Source organism: Brachyhypopomus gauderio, chromosome 1 (assembly GCF_052324685.1).
Source record: "Brachyhypopomus gauderio isolate BG-103 chromosome 1, BGAUD_0.2, whole genome shotgun sequence".
Lineage (NCBI taxonomy): Eukaryota > Metazoa > Chordata > Actinopteri > Gymnotiformes > Hypopomidae > Brachyhypopomus > Brachyhypopomus gauderio.
Genome location: NC_135211.1, coordinates 4,600,368 through 4,626,397, shown reverse-complemented (window position 1 = coordinate 4,626,397; position 26,030 = coordinate 4,600,368). Strand labels below are relative to the sequence as shown.

The following is a 26,030-nucleotide window of genomic DNA, read 5'->3' as shown; positions in this document are numbered from 1 at the left end:
TAAAACACGGTTGGTGTGCTATCGTGAAGTTTATCAGTGGGTGTACGTTGTCATTTCTCCATAGTTGATGGGTATATGTACTCCTCCAGGACAAACGAAGTTCAGAAACGAAGCACAACGTTTGGGTTTCGATAATCGCGCTAAAGCCGCCGGTACAACTCAGATAAAGACCACCGAGTAGGTCCAACGTAACTGGACGGTTTGTAAGAACCACTACGAATCAACGAGTTTGCTGACTTTAGAAATGAAGATCTTATACGTCACGTTTTGAGGATCACCTCATATTTACAGCGACCAACGAGCCTACAAATAAGACACACCAAAAATAATAAAGGTTTAACAGATCATCGGATCATACAGGATATTTATATGAGTCTTGTTTTCCTGGGACGGCGTGAATCCGGTCGTGTTTCCACTCAGAACCACAAACCTCCTCCACTATTTCCGCTACTTTCTGTCACATGACGGGTCAAAATTCATGCCTTAAGCACAACCACACGTTTAGGAACCGCACTAGTATGGACCAGAACAGTCCTCAGCCGACCAGCAAGGAATATCCAACTTAATTTGTGCAACGTCTGTCCTGTACAATCCCGTTTGTCGTTTTTATTGAAGGAAAAGGGGACAAAAGTGAACTAATTTGTAAAAGTGCGTCGTTTGGAAACTGTAGTGGACTTTGTTTAACACGGCGTTTCCTGCAGAGTCAATCCCAGGAAAAGCGGTGGAGAACTTTGGGTAAAGGAGAATGCGGGAGTTGGAGAAGTCCACACGACCCTGGGCTGCCACCCCATCACCAGATGGAGGTGTAGCGGGTGGAGGACGGGCTGGCAGCGAGGTCCAGGGCGCCGTCAAAGATGTAAGTTTAGTAGGCAAACTTCTTAAAAACCTTCATAAAAACAATAACTCCATGGAAAAAAAATCAACGTGGCAGGCACACGATAAAGATTTGTTTACAATTTTCATTTAATATCCAAAATAGGCTACCTTTAGTAACTTATTGAAGATCAGTATTTATTAATATAGAAGATCCGTAGTAATGAATTTCCTCAACATCGTTTCCATTGGAGAATCGCTATTTTATATAGTATAGGGATTCTCCTCTAACAAATGACCCTTTTTCGTTGATGCTGCTGCTACTTCTGGCGCCTTAGAGGTTTGACCTAGCAGCTGTGTACGTGTCTGATGCCCAACACAACAGGAACATCAACTTCGACGCGACTCCCTCATCCGTGAGGTAAGTTCAGGTACTGCACACGTCCTTACACACGGGCGCATCTGCTCCTGTTGGTGGTTGGTCTTGGGCTTCATGTGTGTGTGATTGTGTAGGCTGTACCTCATCTATAACCACTGGACGCTGCACCTGCTGGTCTACGTCTTCATCTTGGTGGACCTGGCCCTGGCGCTGTTTGAGGAGCCGGCAGTCATCCCACTACCTGTGTTGGTTAGTAACACGTTTATTTCCACCACACCAATACACGATCACCGGTTTATTATCTGATCTGTTCTTTTATCATTTAAATTAAGAGGCAGTTCAATGATTGGTCAAATAGTAATACATTTTTTTTTCTTGATGTTCATCTTTAAATATAGGTGTGTGTTTATAGCTGTACGCATTCACATGTGTGATTGTTGCGTGCTGTGTTTCTCTCCACAGGTCACATCTGTGATTGAGCTCATCTGTCTGATCGCATTCACTGTGCGGTTGGTGCATTTTTCTAAAGTTCTTCCCCGTCGAGTATTCTTCAGGGATCCCAAGAACATCTGCATCATTGTTGTCATCACGGTACTCGCAGTCTGCGCATGGCTGCAGCTTTCATTCTGAAATCTCTCTTGAATTCAGTGCTGCAAATGCGATTTCATTGGATTATTTATTTAGCCATTAATTAAGGTTCTTGTGACCCACTGGACTGAAACCAATATACACCCAGGAAAACCCAAAATGCTGAAGTCTTCGGTTTAATGGGCCGTAGACACTAGCGGGAGGAGAAAACGGCAGCATCAGCGTTTTCAGTGTTTAGATTTCTCAATCAGGAGATTCTTCACTCTTCAAGCAAGTGTGTCACCAGCTGTGGGGATGTTCTGTGTGCTGAGGGAGGGTGTTGAGGTACTGACTGAACTTTAGTCTCAGTTTCCCTGCGTCGGAGTGACAGGAAGAAGCCCAGACACAGGAACACTCACCCAGTGTGCACACTGCTTTCAGTCACTCTGGTAGTGAGGTTTAGTATGGGTTTGTGTTTAGTATGTATTTTAGATATTATGTTTTATATGTATGTGTGTGTAAAAGTAAAGCACTTTACGGCTATGGGGGGCTGAATAATTTTGAACGTGTGTGTGTGTGTGTGTGTGTATATATTGATGAATTATTCATTATGAAGTCAGTATAATTTGGCAGGTGTTAAGGTGATTTGATGGTTTGTGCCTTTGTGTTTGTCTCAGCTCTGCCTCATTGATATGATCATATATGGGGGTCTGAAAGCATCTGGCTACTACGCAGTTCGCTGGTCCCGCCTACTACGGCCCCTCCTATTGGTCAACGTCACAGAGGGACGGCAGGTATTGTAAGGCAATAACACGTCAGATTGGCTGCAGAAAGCGTTTGTCTCCTGCTCTGTATCTCCTCCAGATTTGTGGAAAGTCATACTGACTTGCAGCAATTCAATAGCCTCCTTCCCAGATTAATCTGTGTGTGTGTGTGTGTGTGCGTGTGTGTGCGTGTGCGTGTGTGTGCATGTGCGCAGCTGCGTAGGGCATTCAGAAGTATTCGCAACGCCCTTCCACAGATCCTGGTTCTCTTCTTACTCTTCATGTTCAGTGTGTTGATTTTCTCTCTGATGGCTCTGAAGCTGGTGGGAAAAAGGTACATTTTACGTGAGGTAGCTTGCTTCCCCTGCCCCCCAATCCCCCCCCCCCCCCCCCCCCCACACACACACACACACACGTCCTTGTCTCACACACGTGTGCGCACACATCCGTCTCTCTCACATACACATCCACACTTATGTTTTGTATCTGCTTTCTCAGGAGTCTTTAGTAAGTTGATTTCTAGAGCTATGGCTAACTTGTTTTCTCTCTCAACTCTTCTAGAAACCTTAAAACCGTCGACGGAGCCCCATATTTTACAAACTATTTGGACATTGTTTTTGACCTCTATGTTTTGGTGACTACTGCGAACAGCCCTGATGTCATGTGGGTATTAAACAAAACCCTGTAAACGTACAGAATGTATAGCCCTCGTCTTTGCTGAATTTGGTTATCAGATGAAATTACATTTGATATCTGAGTGTTATTAAGCTGTGGATTAAGGGTGTGTGTGTGCTAATTTATCTCATTTGTTCTTGTTTCCTGAAGGATGCCAGCATACAACTATAGTTCTTTCTTCGCTATTTTCTTCATCCTGTACATAGTCATCAACACGTACACTTTCATGTCTGTTTTCCTGGCTGTAGTCTACAATAACTACAAGAAGTACCTGAAGGTATTTGAAATGCATTCATATTTTTTATGTAATTACACTATTAAGATTCACTGTAATAAATTATTTTCACGGTGGATGCCTTAAACACTTTTTTAAAGGAGCGTCCTGGATATCGATGGTATTCAAAATGTATCAGAAATGCATGTTATAGTTTATCTGATGGAAACAATTATTCAGAACGCTTTTCTGTTCCTTGGAAGATGTGGGTTCAAGGCCACAGTGTAGCAGAAGCACAATTCTTAAAGACAATTATTTACTAATAAAAATCTGTGTTTGGGACCACCTCTCCCTCCACCCAACGTTTTCTACCTGTGTTAGTAATTAATAGTAATATTACCAGTGATTGCTTAGTTACTTTGGAAAAGTTATTCGATTTCTGATTACTCCTTTAAAAAGTAACTTAGTTACGTTACTGATTACTTGATTTTAAAAGTAACTGTTAAATCACAAGTTACTTTAGTAGTTGCATTCAGCAGCAAAATTAGTTTTTCCAATACTCACTTTATTGGAAGTGCATTTTTAACAGCAACAATGTATCTCCTGACATTTAAGTAATGTATCTCCTGACATCACGTTTGTGTCGCTGCGCTGTATTATTTGTAAATTTTTTTGTAAAATGTAAAACTATTCAGTCATACAGCTATTTGTTGTGAAACAAAATACAATTACAATTTCAAGCATTTTCAAGTACTTTAGCCAAAATTCCAGCGCTTTTCAAACCTGAAACACAAAGCAACATTAAAATTCATCAGGTAAATGTTCATTCCCCTGTTTTTGAGGGGTGTTTCTTTACGCTACCACATCGTTAAGGAGAACACTGCACAGAATGACGTGAACACGCTCGCAGGTTTGCATGCAGCATGCAGAGTCGAGCGCTACGGTCAGACGCAAAAGTATAACTGAGCCAAGAAGAAAGAAAAAATATATATATATATATATAAGGAAAATAAAAATAGTAACGCACAGTTACTTGGATAAGTAACTTTAATCTGATTACTGCACTGGAAATAGTAACTCGATATATTACTCGTTACTGAAAAAAGTGGTAAGATTAGAGTAACGCGTTACTGACATCACTGAATACTACTACATTTTTTTTCTCTCTCTCATTCTGGATCCAGGAAGAGGTACTGCAGTTGGTGAGGGCCAAACGGCAAAAGATGTGTCACGCCTTCACCCTGCTGAAGGAGGGGGGAGCAGGAGAGGAACCCATGGTCAGCCAGGCTCGTTGGAACCAGCTGGTGCGACTGGTTCAGCCCGACCTCACCAATGCCCATCGAGAGCTGCTCTGGAGTGTCTCGGACCACCACAAACAAGGATGCATAGGTCAGACTGGGTCCATCTCCTTTACATCAGACTCTGTCCCTGTCTTCTCTTTTACGTTAGACTTGGTCCCTCTCTTGTCCTTTACATCAGACTTGGTTCCTTTTTTCTCCTTTACATCAGACTCTGTCTCTGTCTTGTCTTTTAAATCTGTCTCTGTCCCTGTCTTCTCCTTTACATCAGACTCTGTCCCTGTCTTCTCTTTTACGTTAGACTTGGTCCCTCTCTTGTCCTTTACATCAGACTTGGTTCCTTTTTTCTCCTTTACATCAGACTCTGTCCCTGTCTTGTCTTTTACATCAGACTTGGTTCCTTTTTTCTCCTTTACATCAGACTCTGTCCCTGTCTTGTCTTTTAAATCTGTCTCTGTCCCTGTCTTCTCCTTTACATCAGACTCTGTCTCTGTCTTCTCTTTTGCGTTAGACTTGGTCCCTCTCTTCTCCTTTACATCAGACTCGGCCCCTGTCTTGTCCCTTAAATCAGACTCTGTCCCTGTCTTTTCCTTTACATCAGACTCTGTCCCTGTCTTTTCCTTTACATCAGACTCTGTCCCTGTCTTTTCCTTTACATCAGATTCTGTCCCTCTCTTCTCCTTTACATCAGACGGCCCCTGTCTTGTCCTTTACATCAGACTTGGTCCCTGTCTTGTTCTTTAAATCAGACTCAGCTTGGCAGTTCTTATATAAGGATAGATATGCAGTCATTTATATACATGACTCAGTTCTGGTGACTCAGTCTGTACTGGTTTGAGTGGTTTTATTAGCGTTCCTCCACTCCAGGGAAGGTGGCGTTTGTACAGTTGGCCGATCTGCTGAATATCCAGGTTATAACACTAAAGTCTCGTGCACACCCACTGCACACCTGGATACCTGCGGTCTATGAGTCTGCTGTCAGCAGACTTATCTGTCGGATCGTTCGGCACAGGTAACGTACGCACACACACATTCACACACTCATTCTCCTTGATTGGGCTCCACACATTAATCCATATGTGGATATGTTCGGACTCTTAGCGTAAACGTTCACATCAAAGGTTTGGAGTGTTGCCCAGACCCTTCCTAGTGGGTCCTTCGCTCACAACGTTCTCGCCCGTTTTGCGTGCTGTGTTGTACACTTCAGGGTGTTTGTGTACGTGTATGATGCAATCATCTTGGTGAATGCGGTCTTCATCGGGCTGGACGAGGAAGACCCCGTGGTGTCCAGCGCCGAGTGGTTCTTCCTCACCCTCTACGTGCTGGAGATCCTGCTAAAGCTCTACACCTTTGAGCCTCGTGGCTTCTTCGCCAGACATCAGTTCTGGAACTGGTGAGGGAGAGGAAGAGGAGGGAGGAGGTGGATCTCCATTGTGCGAACACGTCACCTGTGGTGGTTTGTTGGGCCTCCTGCTGTTCTTGGGTGGTGTTTGTGCTGATGGAGAGTTCTTAAACCAGCTCCTCCTCACAGGTTTGACACCATCATCATTCTCTCTGCCCTGCTGGCCACGGTCATTAACGCGGCTCTGAAGTCCTGTAAGTGCACATGCCCCAAGCACACACACTGTAGCTGCCTGCTTATACTGCGTCATGTTGGAATTACACTTGGTATACATTAAAAGATTTCAGTGTTTTTTTTTTTTTTTTGTTTATTTATATAGAAAGCCCACACTGAGCCATTGTTGCTGTTCTGGAGTCAGTGAAAGAGCCACGTAAACTGAATTGTTGCTTTTTGTTTTGGTTTTTTTTTTTTACAATTGGGAGTCATCTTCAACTATGACAATAAGATATATTGAATATCAATACATATTGATGTATTGAAACAGAGAAAACATCAACATGTGCAGTGCTGATGTGGGATCAGTGGTACACCATGGTACACAGCACTGGGATCAGTGGTACTCCATGGTACACAGCACTGGGATCAGTGGTACTCCATGGTACACAGCACTGGGATCAGTGGTACTCCATGGTACACAGCACTGGGATCAGTGGTACTCCATGGTACACAGCACTGGGATCAGTGGTACACCGTGGTACTCAGCACTGGGATCAGTGGTACACCATGGTACTCAGCATTGGGATCAGTGGTACTCCATGGTACTCAGCACTGGGATCAGTGGTACACCATGGTACACAGCACTGGGATCAGTGGTACTCCATGGTACTCAGCACTGGGATCAGTGGTACTCCATGGTACTCAGCACTGGGATCAGTGGTACACCATGGTACACAGCACTGGGATCAGTGGTACTCCATGGTACACAGCACTGGGATCAGTGGTACTCCATGGTACACAGCACTGGGATCAGTGGTACACCGTAGTACTCAGCACTGGGATCAGTGGTACACCATGGTACTCAGCATTGGGATCAGTGGTACTCCATGGTACACAGCACTGGGATCAGTGGTACTCCATGGTACACAGCACTGGGATCAGTGGTACACCATGGTACACAGCTGACCCAAGTTTCAGGCCTGTGGTTTCCACTCATAGCTCAAATAGATGTGACCATTGACCATCAGTACATCTGAAGATTCTGTATCAGAATTGTGAAAAGAACCCATGTTCTATGTTTTAACATCCAAATGTGCAAAGTTGAATCATTGCTTGCAGTATCTGCTAGCTGTAAGGGACCGGTAGTGGTTGCTTTGGGTTCGTTGCATGACGCTTGGTTCTGTTTGCAGCCGGTGGCTATACAAGTCGTCAGATACTGGACATCGTCTTCATCCTGAGAGTGCTGAGACTCATCCGGGTGGTGGACAGCATTCAGAGGTCAGGAAGGTCACAAGGATTTGTGCTTGTGTGTGATCTCTGGTGCGTCACACGGCTCTCTCCTGCCCTGCAGGTTCCGCGCCATCATCAACACTCTAATAAAGATCGGACCGCTCATGCTCACCTTCGGTCAACTCATTTTGGTGAGTACTGACAACATAGTACTCCATTACTAAGCATTCATTACGCTTACTGCTTAGTTTAATCCCCAAAGGGTTGGCTTGCGTTCGTCTGAAGTAGTCTGGCTTCTGCTGGAAGAGTGGTGGTGTTCACAGATGTACCCCAGAGCCGGAGTGGCTAATCGGGAGATTCGGGAGGATTCCCGATGGGCCGGCTCATGTCAATCTCTAGTTTGGGCCGATTCGGAGGGAAAAATAATTTTGGGCCGGATTTGGGCATGAAACTCCCGGGCTGAAAAAGTGTCCCACTCCGGCCCTGATGTGCCCCATTGTCACCTTCAGGTGGTGTACTACATCTTTGCTATGGTGGGGATGGAGCTGTTCAAAGGGAAGGTGCAGTTTTTCGAGCCGGGCTCTTCTGACCCGGCACGCGAGTACTGTGGAAACGTACTCCTGGAAGGCACGGCTTTCGCCCGGAACAACTACTGCAAGAACAACTTCAACAACGTGGTGGCCTCCTTCGTCTTACTACTGGATCTCACTGTGGTCAACCAGTGGCATGATATCCTGCACACCAGCTGGCTTTTATTCTAGAAAACCAAAAAAAAAAAAAACACTCAAAAGTAGCTCCAAATAAAATGGCAATGAAATGCAGTAAAACGGAAGGCTGATTTTTAAGAATTTAAATCTCTTTAAATCTAAATGTGGTGGTGGTGGTGGTTCTTTCTTGAACTCCTGTTTTTTCTTTGACTTGATCTTACTGCTTGCTGGTGGCTTTGTTTCAGTGACAAATGTATCAGCCAGAATATTCTTTGTTCTCTTCCACATCATTGTTGTCATCATCATCATGAAGTAAGATTTTATGAAGCATTTTGGATTACAGGCAACAGAAAGACAAATGTCCCTAAACGACTTCTGACTTTTGACTTTTAATCTGCAGCATTTTTGTGGCTTTTATCCTGGAAGCGTTCTTCGTTGAGTACATCGTTGAAAAAAGTGACCTGCAGACATCTCTGGAGAAGAAGATAGAGGAGCTGAATCTGTGTGTGGAACAGTAGGTGTCCTGTGTTGTATCTCTACACGTGTGTTCTTCTGTGTGGATCTCTTCAGTGGATTCCGCGGATTCACTCTATTTACATGAGCTAAAAAAAAAAATAAACAAGGCTGCTATGGTAGAAATCCATCTGACAGTGGGGTAAATGTTGTTACCGCTGTGTGAGATCCTTCTTTTCATGCTTGCCTAGGGACGACCTTGATGGCAACCTTGTGGACTCCTTGGAGACCCAGGACAATGACATGGGTTCCTCCACCACCCCCACAGCCAAGCCAACACTCATGTTCAAAATCAGCTCAAAAAGTAACAACACAAACTAAAATCAGCTCAAAAACTAACAGCGATTACTTTTTATGAGCTGCATCTCTGTGATGGCTCCAGTCACCCCACTAGTGTTGGTAACGTGGTTTAATGTTCTTACCTTTGGCAGGGTATAGCACCATGGATGGACTATTACAGAGGATGTTTGAAACAGAAACTGATCTAAGTGCAGATGACATCCCCGACGTCCCTGAGGACATGAACTTCTCCAACCCGTCCTTCAACCCTGCTTGAAGCATGTGGGAACCTGAACTTGTGTACATGACTATAAGCCAAAGGAAAATTTATATTGCATCATTCTCTTTTTTATACATGATTGAGAGGAACTGCATTCACAGTGAATGGTGATTTTGTGCAGCTCACCCGTGTTTATATGGAGTTGTCGAGCGTGTGTAATGGTGATTAGCTCTTTACCCACATATTGTATGGTGGACAGCTGCTGGTCACTCTACTGTTTAAAAACAGTAAACCAAAAAGAACAGTGAACAGTTAAAAGATGCAGACAAACAAATGTTTAAAATTAATAAACACAGGTGAAAAATTCACTCTGCCATGCTGGGTGGAATAGGCTTACAGAATATATTGGCTAAAATGTCATTATTTCTAATCATGCTATTTTTTGTATAACATTGCAATATTAAATTTGTCAAAGTTGCAGTGCAGTGAGCTTTGAATTCACAGCATTCATTGGCTACAATAAAACGAAGCAAATAATGTTTTCCTTTATTCGTGTCTGAGCTGCTGAGTAGCCTGCGGTGTAGCTTATGTCCACTAGAGGGCGACATCTCGTTACAGTGACTCGGCTGCGTTGCTCACCACACAAAAAGACGGTGAGCCATGTCAGGATATTGAGCTCGGTCTGCGGACCACGCAATGCTCGTGGTGCTGATACGAGGAGGAGAGAAGCATCCTCCACCATGGTGGGGAAAGATCTACACACGAGACTGAACCGAGCTGGGAATTAATGGACTGTCGTTGAAACGGCGCAGCCTGTAAAGGCCTGTACACCGGTACGTGATATTTTATAATGATGTATGTGAGCTTTTCGTTGGTTATGTGACCACGCAAGCCTAAGGCTACAAATGATTCTTGAAATTGTAATTAAAAAATGAACAATTATTTTAGTGATTGTTCATTAAAAAAACTTATATAACGTTTTTGTAAGGAAAAATGTTTTATCAGTTTGCCGCATTTAAAGTAGTTAAAAAGGCATGTGCTTGTCGTTTCTCAGCGCTCGAAAGGCAAGCTGGGTATTGTAGTTCGACTCGGATGCGCCTTGGGACACATTTTCTCTGGTCATAGTCTGACATTTTTGATCTTGCAACCTCTCTGCTGTCGTCTTTATTTATTGGCGTGATATACGCTCTTAAATTATTTCAGATAGGCGGCACGTGTAGGGAAACTGCGCTTTGTGATGGATAGTGATTTAGTGGCGCACGGGAAGGTCCTCTGGTGGCGTCATGCGGTACTGCAGGGCTGTCTGTGCCGGGAGGCTGAGCTGCAGTGCGGACAAAAACACAAGGATGCGCGCGCGAGTGGGCAGCTGCGTCTGTTTCTTTGCATCATTGAAATGTGGCAATTCTTGAACGTCGCGCGCTAATGTCAAGTGTATTTGCTGCCATGGATTATTTTGAACTGGGTGGATGGCATGCTGTGTTCTGCACCGTGCAGCCTCTCTGAATCCTATAACTAGGGATCATGTGCACTGAGAAGGTTAATCTTATAGCAAACGCCTAGTCCAGTCTAATCTAGTCTAGTCAGGTCTAGACCAGTTATGTATATTGTTTTACGTGTGAATGAAGCTACTGCATCTGTTGGTCCAGGGAGGTAACGTTTGAACCCAAAAGCAACCGAATGGATGCTGAAACGTGGCGTCTCGGTGGACAGATGTCGGCTTTTATGTCCCTGTCCGCCTTATTCTCCTGCTTCTCGAGTGAAATGGTAGTTGTTTTGCGTTGATAGACATTATTCTAGCGAGCCACAGTCTCAGATCGTTACGTGGGCTGTCAAAGTAAATCATTTTATTGGTTTAAGAGATGGCCTCACACCTCAGTCCGCCTTAGTGATGCTGGACAGGTACAATAAAATATCGCAGATAAACGACTTCATTCCTCGGTGGTCAGCACATCATTTCCTTTGGATAAGTAGGAAAGATGAATCTCATGCCTCCTGTATACCATGCCAGACTTAAATGTCGCTGGTAGGTGCCACGTTTGGTGAGTAAAACATGAATTCATACTACATATTTCTACATCGAGTCTAGATAAAATCCAGATCAGCTCTATTAGTTAGCTAGATATGTTCTGGTTTTCATTTAGTGTGTTGTGGAGTCAGAGCCCGTATGTCCTCGTTTTAGGGGTTATTAAAGTGCCACCCTACGTGTCCTTGAACACGGCGTTGAGCTGCACTGAAGGAGCTGATGGTGTGAGCGCTGCCACATCCCAAATGAAGATTTCAAAAAGACGCAAGAGACTGAGCTACCACGGTTCATCCGCCAGGTGAGTCCCGTGATATGCAGCTTCGGTAAACTGCTTTTTTGCAAAAAACTATTTGCGACAGACATAAGAATTCTACACGCATTTTGCTATAATAAAACAAACGAAGACAAGAACTATGTTTTAGCACCAGAGCAACGTTAATGCAGCATTAATTTGTTTGAAAGTCAAAGGTTTGTCTCTGTAGTGTCAAGTAGGTACAAGTGTTTGTTCTGTTTTTTTCCACCAGTGTTTTTGTGTATGTGCACACACTGTAATCATTTGCTGTATTTACTATGTTTAGTTTACACCAAAGGCATTTGCAATCGTGACCTTTTTGTTCCGTAATGTCAGTCTACATCTACGTGTGTTGTGTTTGTGCTTCTTGGGGCTGGTGCATGCGTGTGTGTTCGTGTGGTCTGAAGGATCTCTGTGCTTTTCACCTTTATGGATTGAGTTTCTGTCTGACCCAGCACCCCTGTGGTGAGTGTCATAATAGTGACTTGGCAAAGAGAAGTGCCTGACCCCGTGTGTGTGTGTGTGTGTGTGTGTGTGTGTGTGTGGGTGCACGCGCATGTGTGTGTGCGTGTGTGTCTCAGACCTGGGAGGGGGAGAGTTGGAGAGTTCAGTCTTTTTAAGGCTTTGGCACAGAATGTTTTATAGACCAACTACTCTTAAAAACAAGGACTTGGGAAACGGCTGTAATAAATTTGCTCTCTTGTTTTTTTGGCTTGTAGGAGGTGAAAGGAGGGCTTTGAGATCAACTAATGTGATCATATTTGTGAGAGACGTAAGGTTTTTGAAGAGATTAATGAATATGGTGAGCGTTTATCGGGTCTTCGTAGTGACTGCACTTTTACTTTATCAAGTTTGAGCACAAAATGGCTGCTGCCGCTTCCCTCTCCTGGTAGGAGTTAACTGAATGATTTCTGCTTTATCGATCTGAGAAACCCGAATGCCTCCCCACCCCCACCCTTTGTGCTTCGCGCTGACTGCAGCTGCCCTGAGCTCTGAGTCCTGAGTGGGACAGTTCACTTCAGTTTGGCAGGGAACTCTCTGTGATCCAGTGGGGGAGATTATGGGCAGCTCTTTGTGATCCAGTGAGGGAGATTACGGGGGAGCTCTCTGTGATCCAGTGTGGGAGATTATGGGGAGCTCTCTGTGATCCAGTGAGGGAGATTATGGGCAGCTCTTTGTGATCCAGTGAGGGAGATTACGGGGGAGCTCTCTGTGATCCAGTGTGGGAGATTATGGGGAGCTCTCTGTGATCCAGTGAGGGAGATTATGGGAAACTCTCTGTGATCCAGTGTGGGAGATTATGGGGGAGCTCTCTGTGATCGAGTGTGGGAGATTACGGGGAGCTCTCTGTGATCCAGTGAGGGAGATTATGGGAAACTCTCTGTGATCCAGTGTGGGAGATAATGTGGAGCTCTCTGTGATCCAGTGAGGGAGATTACAGGCGCTCTCTGTGATCGAGTGTGGGAGATTATGGGGAGCTCTCTATGATCCAGTGAGGGAGATTATGGGAAACTCTCTGTGATCCAGTGAGGGAGATTATGGGAAACTCTCTGTCATCCAGTGAGGGAGATTATGGGGAGCTCTCTGTGATCCAGTGTGGGAGACTACAGGGAGATCTCAGTGATCCGGTGAGGGAGATTATGCAGAGCTCTCTGTGATCCAGTGAGGGAGATTATGGGCAGCTCTCTGTTATTCAGTGAGGGAGATTATGGGCAGCTCTCTGTGATCCAGTGAGGGAGATTATGGGGAGCTCTCTGTGATCCAGTGAGGGAGATTATGGGCAGCTCTCTGATCCAGTGGGGGGGAATTATGGGGAGCTCTCTGCGATCCAGTGTGGGAGATTATGGGGAGCTTTCTGTGATCCATTGGGGGGGGGTTATGGGCAGCTCTCTGTGATCCAGTGAGGGAGATTACGGGGAGGTCTCTGTGATCCAGTGAGGGAGATTACGGGGAGCTCTTTGTTATCCAGTGGGGGAGATTATGGGCAGCTCTCTGTGATCCAGTGGGGGAGATTATGGGAAGTTCTATATGATCCAGTGAGGGAGATTACAGGGAGCTCTCTGTGATCCATTGCGGGAGATATCGGGCAGCTCTCAGTGATCCAGTGTGGGAGATTACAGGGAGCTCTCTGTGATCCATTGCGGGAGATAACGGGCAGCTCTTTGTGATCCAGTGTGGGAGATTACGGAGCTCTTTGTGATCCAGTGGGGGAGATTATGGGGAGCATCGGCTGACCCCTGAGTATAGCAGATTGCATGTGAGCTGTCCTGTACTCTTTCTAGGAGACCGTTCTTCCTCTTCGACCATAGGGTCCCACGGAACTGGCTACACATGGGAGGGGTTCAGATGTAGCTGTGCTAAAACAAGTGGGTTATAGGGGCGGCTAGAAAGAAGTGACGATTTTCACGCATGTACGCAGGGCATCTAAAACACAGGCCTGCACTCTACACTGCAGTCCTGCATTTCAAAGTGCTGCATTCCACAGTTCACGGTCCTGCATTCTATAGTGCAGTCCTGCATTCCACAGCACACATTACTGCATTCTACCACATATTTTGTGTAGTCTACCACACCACAGGCCTGCACTCTGCTTCAAAGATGTGCTATAATCCAGGAGAAAAGTTTACTCGTCCAAACCTGGCATTAATACTGCTTTCTGAACTCTGGAACCAGTTCTCCCTGTTTCAGATTGGGCCATAGAATTAATAAACATCCTAGGAAGAGAATCACTTAAACAACTGCAGGAATATGAAGTCATTTGATATCTTAAACAAGCTTAAAGTCCCTTCCTCAGTGCTTACATGAGCCATGGTTGTTAGAGTCATGTAGAGAACTTCAGACTATGTAAACAAAGTGCTTTACATGGGTTAAAAGACCCCAATAAGTAAAGAATTTTCATTGGTTATGCAGAGTTGCCAACTCATGGGATGCATTCACCTATAGATCGTTTGAAAGTCTCGTCTTTCCTTTTAGATTTCTTTTTTTTAGGGTTTCATATTCACTTCCAGAACATTCCAATTTAACCATAGTCTTTTAGATTCACCCCCAGAACAGGACCATGCATATTTATAAATGTCCATCATTCCACGTTTGAGAACGTAGCTGCAGAGCTTACGAATGCAACCTCTCCTGCACATTTTTCAACTGCCGTCCTGCGGGGAACGAACCCATGAGTTACCAACAGCACACCGGAGTAGCCGTAGTTGCGTCTCCCTGGTCTGCTCCGTCTCCTGCCGCTGTGCTGCCTTGACGCGCCGTGATTGGGCCGACTGGCCTCCGCTGGTCCGGCATGCGTTGACCAGCCCCAGCGAGAAGGTCAGCCGCCAATGCTAAACTCACGTCCGCCGCTACGACGACCTGTGCATGCTGCCACCGAGACGCTACGCTCGCATGCCGCCCAGCATGGGTTTGGGTTTTCAGACGCTTCATTTTTTAGTCTTGATGCAGTTTGAAGGTTTTGATCGTAAGCCTCATTTAGCAAGGTGTGTAGAACCTTCCGTGAGGTGGGTGTTGGAGCACAGGTCAGTATCAACTTCATTCTGGCGTCATGGAGGTAAGAAAAGGACTTGGAGAACTCTCTCTCAGAAACCCCCCCTTTGACAGCAACACCTTATCATCTAGAGCAAACAAACACACCACATGGGAAAAAAAACTTTCTCAAACATCAGTTGCCCTAACGTGATATCAACGTAATAATGCGTCATCTTGTTATGTTTGTTCTTTTCTGGTGCACCTGTGACATCATCACATTTTCCCTCACATGGTATCTTCATCCATGACTGTGTTTTTCTCATAGCAAGTTTTGGATCAGAAAGTATATGGGCCAGCTAATAGCAGGATTCTATTAATGTGCCCAGCAGGTTAAGCCAACACAGATAGGGGACGCTGATGGAGGATTACAGGCCTCAGTTTGATCCAGCGACACAGCCCTGATAATATATATAACGTAATCTAAATATCAGAACATATTCTCATAAATGCTTCATGATGGAAGCACTAGGTATTATGGTTGGACAAAACTTAATATTAAATCACTGGCCTATTTTTATGCAATAACACTTATAACCAGGGTTATTTCCATTTTATAACCATGTTAGTTATTTGAATATTACATGGTACTTATTCCATACCTCCAATTTATACAATGCAGTAGCTCATACAGGTCAGTAGTCTAATACTACCTTTGAAAAATATATACGTTTGATGTGTCCAGGCTAATTGTCGGTACGGCTGTGTGTGTGTGTGTGTGTGTGTGTGTGTGTGTGTGTCCGGTTCTAGATTAATGGGTCGTTTAAGTTGGGGGCGGCCCGAGTGCTGTCGGGGTGGCAGTGTCTAGTTCCAGCGCTGCAGGACAACGACAACATGAACGGAGCCGAGCAGCAGGACATCCTGCCCCCCAACTGCATGGTGAAGGAGCGCTGGAAGGTGGTGAGTTTGTCATGGCAACACACTCCCTGGCAACACACTCCCTGGCAACACACGCCCTGGCAACACGCGCCCTGGCAACACGCGCCATGGCAACACGCGCCATGGCAACACACGCCATAGCAACGCACGCCATGGAACCACACAGTCCACACAAACTGCGAGATGAATTCATGGTTGCAATGCGGATAGGGGTGTGTGTGTGTGTGTGTGTGTGTGTGTGTGTACATATCGATCCAGATGTATCCAGAGAACATAAATCTGCTTTCTAATTAGATTAATGTTGATCTTTCTGTCTTGTGGGCACAGGCTATGTTGAGGACTTTACAATGTGTACATGTATGTCACTATGATTCCTCTCCTATCAGTGTAGACCGAGATCTTCTGTCAAGTTTACAAAGTTACTGATGTTATTTTTCGCTTCCACAGTTTTTACCAAACTGTGTGGTCATGCATTAATAGTGTACTTATTAAGACAGAGGGACATCAGACACAAACCCGTTTAGAACAGAGGGACATCAGACACAAACCATTTAGAACAGAGGGACATCAGACACAAACCATTTAGAACAGAGGGACACCACACACAAACCCTTTAGAACAGAGGGACATCAGACACAAATACTCGTTAGGTCAGAGGGACATCAGACACAAACCCTTTAGAACAGAGGGACATCAGACACAAACCCTTTAGAACAGAGGGACATCAGACACAAACCCTTTAGGACAGAGGGACATCACACACAAACCATTTAGGACAGAGGGACATCACACACAAACCCTTTAGAACAGAGGGACATCACACACAAACCCTTTAGAACAGAGGGACATCACACACAAACCCTTTAGAACAGAGGGACATCACACACAAACCCTTTAGAACAGAGGGACATCAGACACAAACCCTTTAGGACAGAGGGACATCAGACACAAACCATTTAGAACAGAGGGACATCAGACACAAACCCTTTAGAACAGAGGGACATCAGACACAAACCCTTTAGAACAGAGGGACATCAGACACAAACCCTTTAGGACAGAGGGACATCAGACACAAACCATTTAGAACAGAGGGACATCAGACACAAACCATTTAGAACAGAGGGACATCAGACACAAACCCTTTAGAACAGAGGGACATCACACACAAACCCTTTAGAACAGAGGGACATCACACACAAACCCTTTAGGACAGAGGGACATCAGACACAAACCCTTTAGGACAGAGGGACATCAGACACAAACCCTTTAGAACAGAAGGACATCAGACACAAATACACGTTAGGTCAGAGGGACATCAGACACAAATACACGTTAGGTCAGAGGGACATCAGACACAAACCCTTTAGAACAGAGGGACATCAGACACAAACCCTTTAGAACAGAGGGACATTAGACACAAATACTCGTTAGGTCAGAGGGACGTCAGACACACATACTCGTTAGGTCAGAGGGATATCAGACATGTGTACTTGTTAGATTACTAGATTATGTAGATTATTAGACCCATGCCTGCACTGTTGTGAGACAGATGAGAATACTGAATTAGCCTCGCTGTTGTTTTTGTTTTTAGAGAACAGTGTTTATATTTGGTTTGAGAACTGACTGTCTGTTAGATCAATCTGCAGTGTGTGCAGGCTTCTAGTTTTTATCCTCTGTCCTCTGTTTTTAGCCTTCTTTTCATGGTTTACATTTAATATTTTGTCATATTTTGCAACCGGTAAGATGATGAAAAAATCCTGTTTATCTTTTGGAGACACTACTGTACACTGTTGTGTTCTTAATGAATCAACAACATTATGGAGGAATAATGGATCTTGGGTGAGGGTTTAATGGAGTACACACTTAGTTTCTTACAGGCATTTTTACATCTTAGGCGGTGCCACCTGAGACTTTAATGTATGAGAATTTAACCACTGTTGAGTCCAGTAGGGAAGATTCCCTTTCTGTCTGATGATAAAGCAGTGATGAAACTGTTTCTGCCCTGCGTCTCTGCACCAGTGAGCATTGCATTGGGTAAGAAAGTGGTTTGTGGCTCGGGTGCCTCTAACCTTTGACACGGGGCTGCCAGAAGGCATTATGGAGAGGGAAATGTTCACAAAAAGCCCTTATATGCGAGCAGAGGCCAGTTCAGGGTGCACATCACAGCGGAATGAATCGACTGTGTGGGACAGCGAATCAGGATGCTTCATTTCACAGTGCATTACGGTGTTGTCTAAACTCAAAGCGGTTTACATTTTAGCATTTCAGCTAGGAGACAGTGTCTTGCAGGAGCTGTAGAACTACAGTGGATTTCTAAATCTTTTTTTATTATCTCTGTGGTTATCTGTTATGAAGAGAATACCCTGTGTTGCCATAGTTTGTTACATGCAAAGACTATTAAGGAAGATGTGAAAGAGTCAGAATGTAATATTTCCTCTGTGTGTGTGTGTGTGTGTGCATTATCTAGCAATTACATCAGAACTAGTGAGAAGCTTTTAGCGTCTTTCTATACAAGCTGGAGTGAAGCTGTGTGTGAACTTTCCCCACGACTGCACTTAAAATGCTGACAATGGGGTTGGATTGTTTTTCAGAATTATGTTGACAAAAAAAACAAACATTACTAAAATATGAACGGAAAGAGAATACACGTTTAGCGTTTCCCCTGCTAAAATATAGGATCCTCCCTAATGGTGTGCCTGAGTGTCACACCTGGACCTCCACATTCCTGTGGAGTGAGGGCTGAAAATGACTGACCCCCCCCCCCCCCTGCTGTCCAGCTGAAGAAAATTGGCGGTGGCGGGTTCGGGGAGATCTATGAGGCATTGGACCTGCTCACTCGGGAGAACGTGGCCCTGAAGGTGGAGTCTGCACAGCAGCCCAAGCAGGTCCTCAAGATGGAGGTGGCTGTGCTGAAGAAACTCCAGGGTAGGAGACACCTGTCGGTCTTCACAAGCTCCACCACGTCCCGCAGTAACGCTGTTGGTTACGAGATAATTAGCGCCATTTGTGTGATTGTGCGCTCAGTTGAGGTAGCGCACAGGTGCGCGTGCCGCTCGGCGAGTAATTACTGTTTTAATAGCTCAGTTGTGACAGCGTTTAGTGCTCTTAGAGAACAGTGGTGTCTCCAAACGACACCCCGAGAGCAGATTCAATCATTATGGGATGAAGCTGTTGAGAGAGAAATTTGCAAAAGAAAACATTTGACACGTGTAAACTGTGTTAATTGATGCATGTATTTAGTTGGCATTTGCTATATTTATAAATTTGCAATTAATGATTTTTTGGCAACTCCTACTTGGTACAAACACATTCACACAGAAACATGTTATTCAGCTTAGTCATTTTGGGAAAGTGTATGTAATGTATGTAGACAGAGTGAGTAATTACACTTCCATGTTGTTTGTGTTTACTCGCAGGTAAAAACCATGTCTGCAAGTTCATTGGCTGTGGAAGAAATGATAAATTCAACTATGTTGTCATGCAGCTTCAGGTAAATGTTTCTGCCTTGAAACAAAAAACACATCTTCAAAGTTAATCGATGTTATGACATGAATAATCAGTATTTCAGTCATTCAGTATTATTACATCAACATTTACTGTATGGGACAAAAAGGGAAAAAACACACCCAAAAGCCAGATAATTTAACTATTACTATAACTACTATTAACTATTACCTTACCTATTACTATAACTACTATTAACTATTACCTTACCTATTACTATAACTACTATTAACTATTACCTTACCTATTACTATAACTACTATTAACTATTACCTTACCTATTACTATAACTACTATTAACTATTACCTTACCTATTACTATAACTACTATTAACTATTACCTTTACAGGATACCATGTGTTTATTTGATTGTGTTTGTGATTATTTGAATATGTTGAATATGTGAATGTTTATTTGATTTAGTTTATATTTTATTAGATTTATTTATGTGACTGTGATTTTTTGATTGTTTGTAATTATGTTTATTTGTTTGTGATTATGATTATAAAATAATCATAATCACTAGTGTCCACTGTCCACTCAAAAACCTTATGACAGTCTTATGTTTAGTTATCATACATTGCTGGATAGTGTGTGGTGACTATTAAGCATGTAGAGGTTGCATGTGGCTTTTTATTGTTGTTTTTTTGGGGTGTGTGTGTGTGTGTGTGTGGGTGTGTGGGTGTGTGGGTGTGTGTGTGTGTGTGTGTGTGTACACGTTGACGTATAGCTAGCATAATGGTGAGTGTGCGTGGTGTACACGTTGAGCACCTGGTGTATGGCTAACGTGATTGGCCCACTGTGTCTCAGGGGCGGAACTTGGCGGATCTGAGGCGGAGTCAACCACGAGGAACCTTCACCATGAGCACCACGCTGCGTCTGGGGAAGCAGATCCTCGAGGCCATTGAAGCCATCCACTCCGTGGGCTTTCTGCACAGAGACATCAAGCCGGTACTTGTCTAGCAGGACATCTCACTAGCACTGCCACAGACACACTCACCTGTGCCTCACCTAGTAGAGCAGGTAAAGCTACATCAACACCAACATCCCAGGGATCACACACACTGGCACACTGGAAATATACAAGTTGCTCTGCGCAAGAGCATCAGTCAAATGGTAAATGTAAATGTGGAATAGTTTTGGGGAGAGTTCAGGCTGGTGAAACCCAGAAGCCTTCACTCATCACATGATGCTGTACTGTGTGCTGTTATGAACAAATGTTTATTCTATTTAATCCTTTTAGTCAAAAAGCTAATTTTTGCCCAAATGCTTAAAAGTGATAATCAGATGAAAAAATGCTAATATATAGTATAAATGATTCATTTTACCAACATACACCTGACATTTTGAGACATTTCAGTGATGATTCAGTGTCTTGTACTGTAATTTTCAATTATAGGTTATATTTATTTATATTTGTATTTGTTTTCAGTCTAATTTTGCCATGGGGAGACTGCCATCCACATCCAGGAAATGCTATATGCTGGATTTTGGGCTTGCACGACAGTACATCAACACCAACGGAGAAGTCCGACCTGTACGTGACAGTGCCTCTTATTGCCTGTACATCATGCCACTCTGAACATTTGTCTTAGTCAGGATTCAGATTCAGCTACTTTATTTTGTAGAAACTAGCAAATTTACACTAGATTTTGAGAATATCTACCTAACCACCTTCAACGCTTATTCCAAAGACACACCTCCCAAAACACATCAGTGTGCACTGTTTGGATACAGCTTGAAATGTCCATAAGTAAGAGTGCTGGAGAGAGGAGTGAAATCATAATTTTCATTACTGTGTCCACCTACCTCATGTCTCATTCACATGAAAGAATAACCTAACATTGGAACAGACAAAAATAATGAAAAATTTTGTCTAGCTAGTATGTTATTAATGGGAATTTATTTTTGAAAATTTGTAGGCAGTACATTTTCCCTCTGTAGTAGGGTTGCCACCTACTGACAAAAAACAAGGACATTCTGTCATACGCAAACGTAAATTGTTGACCGGGGAGGGTAGTGTAAAATGGTCACAGCGAGAAAAAAAAGACGGCTTTAAAGTGTGCAACTAACTTTTGTTAGTTCGTTTGAACTAACTTAGTGAAAACCGGGACATTAAATTTTTTTTTTTTTGCCGGGACCGAATATTAAAAAGAAGGAAAACCAGGACAGCCCGGGAAAACCGGGACAGGTGGCAACCCTACTCTGTAGCTTGATACAGCTAGTTATGGTATTGGTAGATATCAGTCAAAACCAAAAATTTCAACAAGGTTAGCAGTACTACACAGGTAAAGTTTCTGTCCATAATGTTGGTTGATGACACTGCTAACAACCTTTCTATTAACACCATCATTTTCTTTTTATTAGATTTTGGATTATGTTTTGAATTTGTTATTACTTGGTTTATTAATTGATATAAAGACTTTAAAGAAAATTAAAAAAATAACAATAAATGTTTCTGTCACATTGGCGAGGGAGGGGAAGCGAACATTTATTACCGAACAGTCAAATAGACAGGAAACGGCTCAATGTCCTTATTTGCACAGGTTTGCCCATGTTGCTGATATGATCAGTCTTGCTACCTCAATCCCAACAACTGGAAGGCAACACCCATCCATATATAAGACTGAAGTCTGTCACTGGCAGCCCAGTCGATGTGATGGGGAAGAAGCAGTCCTGCAGATGGAGGGGTGTTGGAGTTCCTGTTGTAGCTCCTGTACATCACGCATACTGACCTTGTATCTCCTTCACCAGAACTGTGCTGGACTTCACGAATGAAACGTGCAATTTGTGAAGTTGTTTGTTGGCTAGTGGCAGAGCACGTAGATTTGGGACTTCCTGGCACTGTGTCTTTTGATGTTGGAAAAAGAAAAAGGACAGTGGCTGGTGCATCTGTGTGGACCACTGGCAGCTCAGTGCTGTTACAGAGCTCGATTTGTTAGGTTAGAAAGAAAGCTTTGGGGAACTCAAACGGGAGCCCATTCTCCATTGGGTGGCCTAGGTAGCACGGCGTACGCTTATATTGCTATTTGTAGACCAAGTAGTCCCTCCAATGTAGGTGTGGAGCCTTCAGGGGGTGCAGAGTGGCAGTTTCTGATGTTGTGGCATTGGTGTGTCCACTGGTGACTTCAGTGGCATTGGTGTGTCCACTGGTGACTTCAGTGGCATTGGTGTGTCCACTGGTGACTTCAGTGGCATTGGTGTGTCCACTGGTGACTTCAGTGGCATTGGTGTGTCCACTGGTCACTTCAGTGCTTTCACTGGTACAACAGAGCATTTTCCTGGCGCTTCATGGCCAATATTGGCATTGTTGTGGTACATTTAAGAAGAAAACAAGATGGAGGTTAAACACAGTGAGTACGGAAAATATTCAGACCCCTTAAAATTCTTCACCCTTTGTTTCATTGCAGCCATTTGCTAAAATCAAAAAAAGTAAAAGTTCGTTTTATTTCACTTACACTCAATCTGGACAGAAATAAACCCAGAAATGTAGAATTGTATTGCAAATTTATTAAAAAAGAAAAACTGAAAACTGAAATATCTCACTATATGTTGAGATAAACACTGAATGAAACACTGAATGAAAGACTATTAAATAGGTAAGTCTTAAGCCTAAATGTAAAAATTGAAAGTGTGTCTGAATCTCAGATTAAGGCTGGAAGACTGTTCCATAACTGAGGGACCTTACAGGAGGAGACTCTATAGGAGGAGACTCTACAGGAGGAGGCTCTACAGGAGGAGGCTCTATAGGAGGAGATTCTACAGGAGGAGACTCTACAGGAGGAGACTCTACAGGAGGAGACTTTATAGGAGGAGACTCTACAGGAGGAGACTCTACAGGAGGAGACTCTACAGGAGGAGACTTTATAGGAGGAGACTCTACAGGAGGAGGCTCTACAGGAGGAGGCTCTACAGGAGGAGACTCTACAGGAGGAGACTTTATAGGAGGAGACTTTATAGGAGGAGACTCTATAGGAGGAGGCTCTATAGGAGGAGTCTCTACAGGAGGAGTCTCTACAGGAGGAGACTCTACAGGAGGAGACTCTACAGGAGGAGACTCTACAGGAGGATGCTCTACAGGAGGAGACTCTACAGGAGGAGAATCTACAGGAGGATGCTCTATAGGAGGAGACTCTACAGGAGGATGCTCTATAGGAGGAGACTCTACAGGAGGAGACTCTACAGGAGGAGGCTCTACAGGAGGAGACTCTACAGGAGGAGACTCTACAGGAGGAGGCTCTACAGGAGGAGACTCTACAGGAGGAGACTCTACTGGAGGATGCTCTATAGGAGGATGCTCTATAGGAGGAGACTCTACAAGACATCAGGGACATCTTGGATCAGTTTGCCAGTTCTGCAAGGTTGGGCACACTGTGTATATGCCATAGATGCCAGGGGATTCCACAGTGAAGATGGCATTTATTTGTAATTTGTAATGCATTTGCTACATTTGAGTACCTGATGGAGTGAGTGCTTGCCAGCATCCCCAAGGATCAGTGCATCATCTGCTTAATAATGTACTTGTCCATGAGCTGAGTGTTGATGGTGCAGTTGCAAACCTGAAACAGGTTTTCCAAGCTGTTAAGTCCATGAACCTCTGACTCCATCCTAAAAAGTACAACGTCCTCCAGCACCACGTGAGCATCCTGGGACAAGAAAAGACCCGGCGCAGGCTGATCCAGTGGTCCTCATCATAGAATATCACTGACCTGCAAATATTCCCGGATTTTGCTTGTTACTGGTAATGATTTGTGCTGGGTTATCCAATAAAGCTGCAACACTACACTGGCTCATGCAGGTCAGAGATCCCGATGGTGAAGCCCAAAGGTCAAGTCAAGATCACCGCTTGTGATGCTTAAATCAGTGTCCCTCCCTTCTGCCCTGCACCCCAGTACCCTAGTACCCCAGTACCCCTGCACCCCAGTACCCCAGTACTATGTGGGTGTCTGAGGACGTGTCTGAGGAGTGCTGCCGCTACCATCACGGCTCCCAGCAACACTGGGGACCAATCGTGGACATGTAAGGTGGGTCAGCAGACCGTTACGATGGCACCAACCACTGGACAATAGAGAGAGCCTCTGAGAAAGCAGAAAGGAACCCGTTGATGACTCCCAGCATGCCTTGCACCGCTGGGCAGACTGTATTTACTTCAAATAAAATTAACGTTATATATTTGGAATGTGTACATGTCGTTTTTTTTTTTTTTAGTTTTAGAGGTAGATATTTAATAGTAGTTTTATTATTGGGGTTGTAGAGTTCACCATATTCGTGTTGGGTTTAATCTTTGTCCTCCTGCCATTTTCCCTCATTAGCAAGTTCGGTTTTCTGCTTGTTCGTGTGTCTTTTTTAAAGACTACACCATTGAATAAAAGAGCTGTTCTTCTGAGCCAAAATGGCAAACTCTACTAAACCTCTGCTGACGATGCAATACCTTGAACTCTACTCTTACTCTCCTCTTCTGTTCTGTTCTTCGCCGTCTTCGTCTCTCTGACTCACCTCTTATCCTCTATCCCTCTCTCTGACTCACCTCTTATACTCTATCCCTCTCTCTGACTCACCTCTTATACTCTATCCCTCTCTCTGACCCTCCTCTCATTCTCTAGCTACAGTATCTCTCTACTTGATTTTGTGTGGTACTTTGAATTTTTAATGCAGATGCACTCATCTCAGGCACAAAGGGAGAATATTTTTCTGTCTTTTCTAATCCCTCTTTCATTCTATAACATACTGTAGTAACTGACCTGAAACCAAAATTAGAGTAAAACAAACCTGCAGCTAAACCTGGCTGTCTGCATGGAGAGGCCACAGAGGCCTGGAGGTTTGTGCTAGCCACGTGCATCTCTGATCATTCTGGGATTCTTCTGATGTCGACGTGATTTGAATTCATCACGTCAGCAGACTTGTGTGCCTTCCAGCATTTTGAACTGTGTTAAAACAACTGAACTGAATTGTGGTAAAATGTGAGATTTCATAAAGCGTCTAATGCTCTCTGAATGATTCATGATCGAATGTGAGTTAGCAAATTTTCATCCCTGATCTCCAGTAGAGAAATCCAGCTCTATGTTTGTGGGATATTTGTGCGTTAGGCTTATTGTAAGATTTTGCTTATCCTGACCTCTTTACGTATTCTTTCACATCCCATGCCTTTTGTTTTAAACGATTTCCTGTCTGCTATTCGTATGATTTTTAAAAGTGTGTTTTTGATCGCTCATGGTTTCCCGTCACTTTGCTTTGACCATCTCGTTTTGTGTTTCAGTGCTTTTTGGAGTTTTGGTTTGAGCTGTGCATGCCCCGCCCACAACCTGTGCCTGCCACCTCAAACACTGCCCCCTACAGGCCGGCAGTGTGTCTTTGTGAGTTTTATCATAGCCATTCACATTCTTCTGTTCCAGCAGGTACCGAGCTTCCCCCAGCACCAGATTCATGCCTTTACGTTTTTATTTTGCTCTGTCTGATTACATAACCGGTTCAGATCTAGAAATTGCTGGTCCAACCATTCCAGACTAGTGCTTCACTTCTTTAATGTTTTGCTAATTAGTTTTATAGATTGGTGGTATAAATCTTAGCCCAGTTTTCCTGACGATTGT

At 44.0% G+C, this 26,030-nt stretch overlaps 2 protein-coding genes across 7 annotated transcripts in view; both read left to right on the top strand.

Moving 5' to 3' along the window:
• The first annotated feature begins 52 nt into the window (after positions 1–52).
• On the top strand, positions 53–9,729 carry tpcn3 (two pore segment channel 3). 2 transcript variants are annotated; one of them, XM_077013750.1, is made up of 19 exons: positions 58–856; positions 1,152–1,234; positions 1,327–1,441; positions 1,655–1,783; positions 2,437–2,553; positions 2,739–2,857; positions 3,085–3,186; positions 3,349–3,475; positions 4,597–4,801; positions 5,578–5,722; positions 5,918–6,103; positions 6,242–6,306; positions 7,459–7,546; positions 7,620–7,689; positions 8,008–8,227; positions 8,427–8,517; positions 8,606–8,719; positions 8,910–9,022; positions 9,150–9,729. In XM_077013750.1, the coding sequence occupies exons 1-19, from the start codon at positions 746–748 to the stop codon at positions 9,272–9,274; spliced, it is 2,325 nt and encodes a 774-aa protein (XP_076869865.1). In that variant the 5' UTR covers positions 58–745; the 3' UTR covers positions 9,275–9,729. The 2 variants fall into 2 exon arrangements, with proteins under 2 accessions (XP_076869944.1, XP_076869865.1); XM_077013829.1 differs by lacking the exons at positions 5,578–5,722; positions 5,918–6,103; positions 6,242–6,306 and having other exon boundaries at positions 53–856.
• Positions 9,730–9,861: 132 nt separating this feature from the next.
• The window catches only part of ttbk1a (tau tubulin kinase 1a), a 58,503-nt gene continuing 42,334 nt past the window's right edge, over positions 9,862–26,030 (top strand). Inside the window, exons 1-9 of one of the 5 annotated variants that reach the window (XM_077013583.1) lie at positions 9,862–10,050; positions 11,397–11,538; positions 11,940–11,997; positions 12,252–12,334; positions 15,811–15,960; positions 18,717–18,864; positions 19,356–19,429; positions 20,254–20,394; positions 20,876–20,980. In XM_077013583.1, the coding sequence (XP_076869698.1) occupies positions 12,326–12,334; positions 15,811–15,960; positions 18,717–18,864; positions 19,356–19,429; positions 20,254–20,394; positions 20,876–20,980 (627 nt within the window). In that variant the 5' untranslated portion in view covers positions 9,862–10,050; positions 11,397–11,538; positions 11,940–11,997; positions 12,252–12,325. Of the gene's footprint in view, positions 10,051–10,517; positions 11,257–11,396; positions 11,539–11,939; positions 11,998–12,251; positions 12,335–15,810; positions 15,961–18,716; positions 18,865–19,355; positions 19,430–20,253; positions 20,395–20,875; positions 20,981–26,030 lie in introns of those variants that run through there. The other 4 variants (XM_077013617.1, XM_077013599.1, XM_077013588.1 and 1 more) reach the window with 4 other exon arrangements.